This window comes from Centrocercus urophasianus, unplaced genomic scaffold, assembly GCF_019232065.1.
Source record: "Centrocercus urophasianus isolate 14NV4802_14NV808 unplaced genomic scaffold, USGS_Curo_1.0 seq_35, whole genome shotgun sequence".
Classification (NCBI taxonomy): domain Eukaryota; kingdom Metazoa; phylum Chordata; class Aves; order Galliformes; family Phasianidae; genus Centrocercus; species Centrocercus urophasianus.
The window spans coordinates 1,067,812-1,077,185 of record NW_024884922.1 but is presented as its reverse complement, the minus strand read 5'-3'; the positions used below and the strand labels follow the sequence as shown (position 1 = coordinate 1,077,185).

At 43.7% G+C, this 9,374-nt stretch overlaps 1 protein-coding gene across 1 annotated transcript; it reads right to left on the bottom strand.

Moving 5' to 3' along the window:
- Positions 1–4,235: 4,235 nt before the first annotated feature.
- On the bottom strand, positions 4,236–8,110 carry LOC122167005 (phospholipase A2 inhibitor and Ly6/PLAUR domain-containing protein-like). Its single transcript, XM_042831198.1, has 5 exons — positions 7,961–8,110; positions 6,637–6,753; positions 6,250–6,399; positions 5,970–6,110; positions 4,236–4,571 (listed from the first exon to the last, which is right to left on the bottom strand). Exons 1-5 carry the CDS (start codon positions 8,007–8,009, stop codon positions 4,348–4,350), a joined length of 681 nt encoding a protein of 226 aa, XP_042687132.1. The 5' UTR covers positions 8,010–8,110; the 3' UTR covers positions 4,236–4,347.
- Between the last annotated feature and the right edge of the window lie 1,264 nt (positions 8,111–9,374).

Below are 9,374 nucleotides of genomic sequence, written 5' to 3'. Positions count from 1 at the left end.
ATACCAAGGTCTCATTGCTTGAAGAGTTTCTGGAAATCGGTGCCACTGGGGTTTTTTCCACCTTTGATGTTTCTTTTATCTGAACACACTCCAGTTTCATCTCTCTCACTAGAAACCAGATTTGACATCAGCAAGGCTCATTAACTCATCATCTTCCTCTGTTCTCCTGTCTGTCATATTTCTACCAGCTCTGCCTGAAATGCCCCTAACCTGCCTGCCACTAAAGCGTGCATCTCTGGAAGATCTTCATGCTGGATTTACATATATCAAAAGTTTTTCTCTAAAGGGCTGAAATCTATGCACAGAGGTGATACAGAGGTTTTCCCCCTTTGGATTTGTGCTCTTGCATATAAAAGAACACTTTAAGATCTTTTTTTCTTCCATATAGTCGTATTTACAGGCTGTAAACAAGCTCCCATTCTATCTCCTTTTTCGGTAAGATCACCTGTTAATACAGCAGAAGATTTTCACTGTGAGGCATTTTATTTCATGCTGTTTTTAATAGCCATTACAAAATGTGGGTGCTGGATCAGGACCAAGCACTGATACATCAATCATAAAGACGTAGGACTATTTCGACTCCTCGTTCCCCCATTTATGCAGCCACAGATTGCAACACTGTTGTTCGCCACAACACTGAATTACAAGTCAAAATTGAGCTGCTTCTCAACCCTTTGAAACTATCTGCCTCCTCCTCTGACACAGGAGATATCCAACACTTGCACAGTTCTGGTGATATAGCATCAAATTGGCTTAATATAGAAAGTAGACTGATAGCATGAATCCACTACGATAGCAAGAGTCACAGTGATTAACACACTGCATTAAGTCGCTAAGTTCTAGCAAAAACAGGTAGCTTTAAAGACTAAAGTTTCACCCACCAACAGGCATAGTAAGAATCTCAGCCTTGAAAAGTATCCTCAAGAAGCACCCTAACCAAAGGGAGATAAGTGCTGGGCAGCCAACTGCTTCAGCAAGAATAGCTCAGAGTTGGTCTTCTCTGACTGCTATGTTGATAACTTGTAGTCGCTGGCTTGTAGCCATAATTTTACCATATTATTTTTGACCTGTTTCAGCAACTTGTTATTTTTCCTTAAGAGGTTTCAGTGGATCACCTGTTCTAGAACTGTAGCCTCTTTGCTTACAGTCATGGCCGTGAGCTCTATTACTGAGCTATCCAGTTCAGAGAACAGTCTCATCAAGGCCTCCTGTTGTTCATGATCCAAGAAGACTTATGTCAAGTGTAGGAGCCAAGCATATCCATCACATTCTTCTTTTCCACGGTTCTCTAGACATTTCTCACCAAAGTTTTGATCAGGCTAAACTAAACCACCAAGCTTTTCTGTCCAGATAACATCACAGGTCAAAGTGGAACAAACAGAGAGTGAAAGGTTGAAGCATTGAAGTTGATTAAGACCTGCTACAGGGGGATGCCACAGACCACAGACAACACTGAAACGTTCTGCATGAACGTGCAGGAGATGCATTCAGGGATAATGTACTTGCACAAAAAGATAGAGAATTTTTTTAATTCCAGAGTGTTATCAGATTTGGAAAAATGCTGTAAGAGCAAATCGCTCCACTATCAGCATGCTGTTACACAGCAAAAGGGGAGCTGTGTTCTCTCTCTGACACCCACACCATAACTGCATTGCCTCTGAAAATAATTAACTGAGCCTAACCAGACTCTTTTGCCTGCATTAAGTCTGTATTTTAAGTTATCTCTCCACCCCAAAAAATAATTTTCACTCTCAGATTCACACCCTCTTATTATAATAGATAATGTGAAATTCTCTCCCAATTAATTTGATGAGACTATTAGAAAGAAAAGAGTTTCAGAATGTTTGGGAAGAAGATAAAGTCTAGAGGAGGGGTAAATTACAAGAACAGTCAGTCCCTTTGCTGCATGTTAAAAAATGGTCACATACGTATTCATGCATATATGTCTAGGTGTAATCATCTCAGTACTGCCACACATTATGGTCTTGTTTGAGTAACCAAGGCTTTCCTTAGGGCTTTCTGACACAGTTTTGATTAGGAGATAAAATTCCATTTCTGATCACTGCTACTCCATGTCTCCATGTCTTAAACACTGCACCATGAGCCAGAGCTCGTAAGGACAAATGCAATCATGCATTTTGATTATTAATCTGACAGCCTTCTCCCCCCAAAAAAAAAAGTCAATACTTTTCCAGTAAGATTCACTTATCTGGAAATTGATAGAAAAACGCTGACCCCAGTCTGTCACGTTAGGTAACATTGGGGAGAGCAAAATCCTTCCGCTTATAAGAGTCGAGCAAGTCCGAGACCAGCTCATAAGATTGAACATGTACAATCCTATGGGACCAAAGAACGTGGATCCCAGGGTACTGAAGAAATTGACTGATGTGTTTGTCAAGTCACTGTCCATCTTATTTGAAATCGTGGCTATCAGCCGAAGTCCCTGGTGACTGGAAAAAGGGAAACATCACTCTCATTTTTAAGAAAGGGAAAAAGTAAGATCCAGAGATCAACAGGCCAGTGAGCCTCACCTCTGTGCCTGGGAAGATCATGGAACAGATCTTTATGCAAGACATGTTAAGGGGCACGCGAGGAGGTGATCTGAGACAGCCAGCATAGCTTTAACAAGGACAGATCATGCCTGACCAAAGTGGCCTCCACTGATGAAGTGAGAGAGTTGGTGGACAAAGAATGGGCAACTGTTGTCATCTACCTGGACACCACATTCTTATTTCAAAATGGGAAAAATGTGGGTTTGAAGGGTGGACTATTGAGTGGATAAATAATTGGTTGGATGATCACAGCCAGAGGGTTGTGGTCAGTGGTGCTATGTTAAGGTGGAAGCCAGATAAGAGTGGTGTCCCTCAGGGGTCTGCCTTGGGATCTGTGCCCTCCAGTATCTTTACCAAAGACAAAGACAGTGGGATTGAGTATATCCTCAGCAAGTTTTCTGATGACACCAAGCTGAGTAGTCCAGTTGACACAATAAAAGAAAGGGACTTTATCCAGAGATGGACAGGCTTGAAAAGTGGACCCATGTGAACCAAATGAGATTCAACAAGACCAAGTGCAAGGTGTTGCACTGGGGTCAGGGCAATCTCAAATATGTGTAGAAGAACTCATTGGGAACAGCTCTGAAAAGGGATTGGGGGTTCTGGTAGATGAGAAGCTTGACATGAGCCAGCAGTATGTGCTTGCAGATCAGATGGCCAGCTGCATTCTGAGCTGCATCAGAAGAGGGGTGGCCAGCAGGGTGAGGGAGGTGATTGTCCCCCCTGTTCTCTCTCTGCTCTCATGAGGCCCCATCTGGCGTACTGTATCCAGGCCTGGGGCCTCCAACTCAGGAAAGCAGTGGAACTTTTGGAGTGGTCCAGAGGAAGACTGTGAAGATGATTCTATGATCTTCCAAAACTCCCACTGCTTTATCCCTTTGCCAATAGCCCGTGCTACCTCCCAGATATGGAATTGTTGTCCACTGCTGTTTTTCTTAGGTGCCTTTGTGTGGGACCAACCACCTTTGTGTGGGACCAACTGAGGAAAGCCAGCAGGACAGGCAATGGAGCAGAAGAGCCATTAAGTGGGAATTACCCATGTAGAAGGGGAGAGGCTAAGCCAACAACGGGTGTGGTTTAACCATCTGAAGGGAAGTAGGCATTTGGTTACAAGTTTCCATTAGTTGGGCTCCCAGCAATCTATCACTATAGAAAGCTGCCTAATTTATGAAACCTTCCTGAAGTAAACATTTATTCTGGATAATCCTGAAAACTAAAATAGAAAAGAACAGTGTCTAGTAAGGGAAAAAGAACAACCACAAGGAGAAATGTTCTTGCCAGGAGCAGTTTGCTTGTAGCAAAGGATCACTGACTCCCCTCTGAAATGGAAATACTTCAGGTCTGCCTGGGGAAAACAAGCATCCAACTGAAAATAGGATATAAGGGAGGCAAAAAAGGGCAGGCTACCTTTCTAGTCAGAGTGAATTTCCCAGGAGCTCACCTCCAGTCATCTTCAGAGCTTGGAAAAGTGATTGGCCAAATGCAGAGGACTTGTCCTAAGTCTGTGGAAGTAGATTCTAGTGTTATTTTGAGAGCTTCTGTTGCTTGCGCGGTGCATAGGCACCTCATGCAGTCTCCCATGGTTCTATTATGGTCAGAGCACTCTAAGAACATAACAGAACCAACCACAATTGAACAGATGTAGCTTTAAATCAGATTAAATAAAAAAGAAAATAAACAAAGTGTAAGTACTGTCTTTATTCTGAAAACAAAATCTGCACACAAGAGATACCACATCAAACAGGAGCAAACCACTGGCTGTCACAAGCTTTGCTTAAGCCAGTCCTAGCGAGAGTCAGAAAAGCAACTTCTCCAAGATGAACCCTGATAGGGCAGGGAAGAGAAGACTTTGTGAAGGGACAAGCCCAGAACTCAGCATTTCCAGTGTAATAGCTGGTTGGCATTGGAACCTCTTTATTTTAATGTCCATCATCCCCAGATTGTTTTTACTGTCTCCTACAGCATTGCATTCAGAAATGGTGGTGCATCCCTTCATGGCAGCTTTCACAGTCAGTCCACCTACACAGCAAAAGAAGCACATTCCACAGGTCAGGGGAAACAGTCTCCATAGCTATTCCCTCCCTGGCCACTGGAGCTCCCATGTTCACCTCACGTACTGCATATTCTTCACATCCAGCTGGCTCCAAGCCCATTCCTGCCTGCTCCCTTCTACTGAGTGAGTTTGAAGGTTACCTTCACTGACTAGAAACACAAAGTGTTTAGGGTTTCTTCTTCCTTACTGATGAACAAGACCTTTTTTTTTTTTTTTTTTTTTTAAATTTAAACAATTGCCATTTAAAAATTGAAAAGCTTTTAAATTGTTGTATTTTATGGAATAATCTTCAGTTCTTCCATTCACATCTCACCTAGCTACCTAGAGAGATGAGAGCTGTGATACAGTAGTCCCAGTGTTCATTGTTACCTTCTCACTTTGACCCTTTCATGAAATACGAGATGAATGACTTATTTTTTTGCCAAAATTTGACCAGGATTGAGAAGTCTCAAAGGAATTACAGGCTGAGACATGCATTTAGGCAAGTCTGTCTCTAAGGCCTTATATCATTTAGCCAAAGCAACCGAGAAGTCTTGCACGTGTACCCACTGAGGGAGAGCCTGGAACTTTTGCCAACACCAGAGCATCTACGTGATAGATAGACCTTAAAGTGCTGTAATCACAGAAATATCCACATCTAGCCAGCAGTTTGGACACAGAAGTAACCTGAAATTCAGCCTGGGGAAAGCCAGACAACCTTATCCTAAGTCAACAATTCCCAGCTCCTCATTAAACTAGATTATTTTTTTCTTCACTCTGGAAACAATACTTTTCCCAAAGCTTCAGCCTGCTGGGCCAAACTAAACATCTGTGAAGAAAATCCTTGTCAGTTAACAATTCCAAGCAATTTTGTGGGAAATTACCTAACTGCCTATGGCTATGGACACACAGCAGATCAAACAGGCTTAGAGCAATCTTCCTGTTGATGCTGGGTTCCTAACTGATCAGATTCTCTCATTCCTATTGTTTGCATAAAGAAGCTGATAGCTCTGCATTAGTTTCACCTGAAGCTCCAGCAGCTGGGTGACTGGTTTAAATCCAAGCTCATCCTCATGCACCCTAGCTGGGGCCAGCAAATTCAGGGGTTATGTCCACATATCAAATTGTTTCATGACAACAGTTCAGTTCTTTACCTCAGTTATACCATACTACAAGGGATTCCAGCTATTATTGGAAAAGAGGAAGGAAAGCACACCCTTGCCCTTTTACCATATTTAAGCACGCCCCTTTTAAGCTTTGAATTTCTTCATTTTTCTCTTCACACTTGTCACCCCTTTTTAATTTATCTGTATTGCTCCCTCTTAAACTGGGTTTGCTAGTTAAACAAAAAAGATGACAGACAGCCCCAAGCAAAAGACTGTTACCTGTATTCATTAAGCCAGCCAGGTCAACACACTGGCTTTCAGATCCAGTGCAGTTCACAGTTTCGTTACCACACTGGAAAGAATCCACGCTGTAGCAGGCGGGACACTGGAATCCATTGGGCACGTTGTTCTCTGGCGGCACTGGGAGGAAAGAGATAGGATGCAATTGGTTTTAACAAGGAAAGGAGAGTGAGGAGCCAAGCGATGGCTTAGCGTACAAAGCCTGACCTTGGTAAGAGGCGAGCAGAAAAGGGATGGTGATAAGCCGAAGGGAGCTCACATGAGACAGATGCTGTCCGACAGGCGTCATCCACACAGCAGGCCAAGAGGCTCCTCGCTTTCACCTTCCCATAGTTCATGGTGACTGGGCCCATCTGGCACATTCTGGATGGCAGACAGGTCTTGATCAATGAAGGGATTGCCATCCCCCCTGTAATGGGGCAGCACCAAATCATTAACCACCATGTTATTCCCTTCCCCTCCATCTGGTTCCTACAGCAGCAACTGCTCAACAGCCTTCCCAGGACCTGACAGACACACCCCAAAAGCAGTGCTAGTGACACTGGTGATCCCCTCAAATGAATAGGCATGGTGTCATCACATCTGAGACTCCAGTGAGGAATTTCTCACTGGAAAGGGGTGAAGGGACAGCAAACATCTCACCTACCTATTGTAACTTCATGCAGAATGATGCCACAGGTGTCTGCATCACCACTGCAGGTTTCCATGGGGCCATAGCAGCTTCTTCCTATGCTGTGACAAACCTCACACTGAAGCATGGTTCCTGGATGAGGAAACAAGGCATATTTCTGAGCAGCAGTCATGAGGGATTTCACTTCCCCTCTCATCTATTATTCTTTTCTTTTTGCTTTTGATCAGCAATTTTCATGTTTCTCTTTTCTTATTTTTCCAGTTACGTGGGTTCTTTTGCATTTATTTCCTATTATTATTTTATCTAGTATGATCTTGAATATAAGGAAGTGCAGGGAAGCCTATCTGAGCTGTGATTTTGCATTTTAACTACTGATACCTGGCTAGCATGCCTTGTCTTCTACTAGATAATGCTTGCTTGATTTTGCTGAGGATATTAAGAGAAGCATATCTACAAATGCCTCTGTCCACAAGGGCGTTTGAGTGTCCCTGGATTTGCAGTCCCCAAATCTTCTCTTTGCAGTGAGCAAGGGAATTCAAGGAATTGGTGACTGAGGGGCTACCAGCAGTCACTGTGCTATGGACAAACTGGGAACAACATATCTCTTTGTAGACATTAGAGGAATCCACTTTACTGATTATCTACTGCTTCAGGACAAGAACTTCTTAAGCAGACCAGAGTATCAGGCAGTCAGTAGGAGAAACTTAGGAAGGAGTAAAGAGTTTATGGATAGAGAACAAACAACATAATCTCCTTGATACAACAAATGGAACCCAAAGGTTCAGTATGTAGATCAGTGCATTCAGGGCATCAGTTGGTTCCCCAAAACATTCAGGTGCCATGTAAGGCACCCTGCAGCAGCCATGACGTCTGCACATATGACACAAGACCTCCACAAGACTAATACTCTTCTCAAGCAGAACTGATGGACAGCTGAGGTAGCATATGGTGTCTAAATTAAAATCGTGTGATCCTGGGCATGAGCAAATCAGCCAATCCCTTGAATCTGCAGTCACTGTTGGCTGGATATTGATTCAGCTGACCAAAGTCTACCATAGAGTAACTCAAATCACTCCTGTGACTGTCCCACTTGGATTGCTGTTGACCACCATGGAAGCTTAGATAGCCAGCTCATATTGTGAACACCTCCACCTTCACCCACATATGGACTCATAGTCTCAGATATACCCCAAGCCCACTAATGCTTACCCCACTCCATATCAAACTTCGTATGAGGGATTCCCATGCCTCAGATGCCAGGAACATCCCTCCATATGCAACACCCATCCCCAGACCTCTTCTAAGTCTTGCAGCCCCACAGGACCCAGCAAATACTCACCTGAGTCTAGAAAAGTCAGGAGAAAGCTGAAGCCAAGAAATACTTTCATGCTGACAGATAGTAAGGACAGGGAGCTGACAAATCTTGCTAAACACAGCGCTATGTACCACAGAGGCTTTTATAAACCGGAGTGTGATGGATATGCCAGTGATTTGAGGAAGTGGCAAATGCAGAAGTCGTAGCTGTGGAAGCATATCAAGGAGTACTGGTAGCACACAGCATGTGAAATGCAATTTATTTTTTCATTTAAACCATATTTCTGCCTTTTCCTCCATGCAAGAAGTGCTAAATATCATTCCCCTGTGTAGAGTATGCAGCCTGTGGGAAAGGCTGGCTTGCCTGGGATCTGTCAGGTATGTCTGCAGTTCAGACTTTGTTTAAACAACCTTCAGCCTATACCATACATATGAATGAAGGAGAAGAAACCATTTGAACAGCCCTGTTGTGCTCTCTCCAGCAGGCCCAAAGAAGCAAAATGTAGCAAGAGCTAGTCAGGAATTTTCCTCGCAGCTGAGTTTTTGCTGGCTGGTTTCCCATCTTCCTTCCCATCAGGCAATCAGGAGCTCTCATGCCTTGAGTACAGCAGTAAAGCAGACAGCAGCAGAGCAGTGAACTTCCCTTCCAAGCTGGCATGCAGCTTCTGTTTGCAAAATGACTGCCAGTATATGCCTTGGAGGAGGCTTGATCAGGGTTTTCTGGGGATGAATATGTCAGAGCTGCAGAGTGGGACCTCCAGGGTGCAGGTTTTTATATTAAACAAGTGGAAGTTGATAAAAAATTCTTCTATCATTCCTTTGTCCTTTAAGTCAAACCATTCAGCAGAGAGGAAATACCAATGTGGCTGCATATGTGTCTGTCACCAGACACAGTCTGGTGACAGCATTACTTCCATGCCCTGGGATCCAGTGACGAGCTAAGGTCAAGCAGTTGAGGCCAGACTGCTATCAGCCCAAACGTTCCCTGTCCCTTATGCAGTTTTATCAGGATGTGTTGCCTTACCAAAACCATTTCCTACCCAGAACATACCCTCTTTGCTCATATTCTTGAGCACATAGGTCACAGCCAATTAGTTCATTGTTCTTCAGTACTTTTTGCAGGGACAGTAGGGAGCAATTTATGTCCTACTACCAATCCTGGCTGTTGTGTAAGCTCCTTGGGCCAGATACTGCTCCAAGCAAACTTTGAAACTTTGCTGTGTAGCACATCAGAGCGCTGGGATCATCTGGCCCTAGATGTAGATGTAGCAACATCTATACATCCAAACAAGTACTCACAGCAGGAACATGCAGACCACAGACACAAGTGGGTAACAAATCACAGATGTGATATACAAAAACATTTCAGATCTCACCCAGTCCATCCTGTTGCCCAGGACAGTGCCAGCCCAAGACAAGGGCTGTTCATAGGGAAGTGC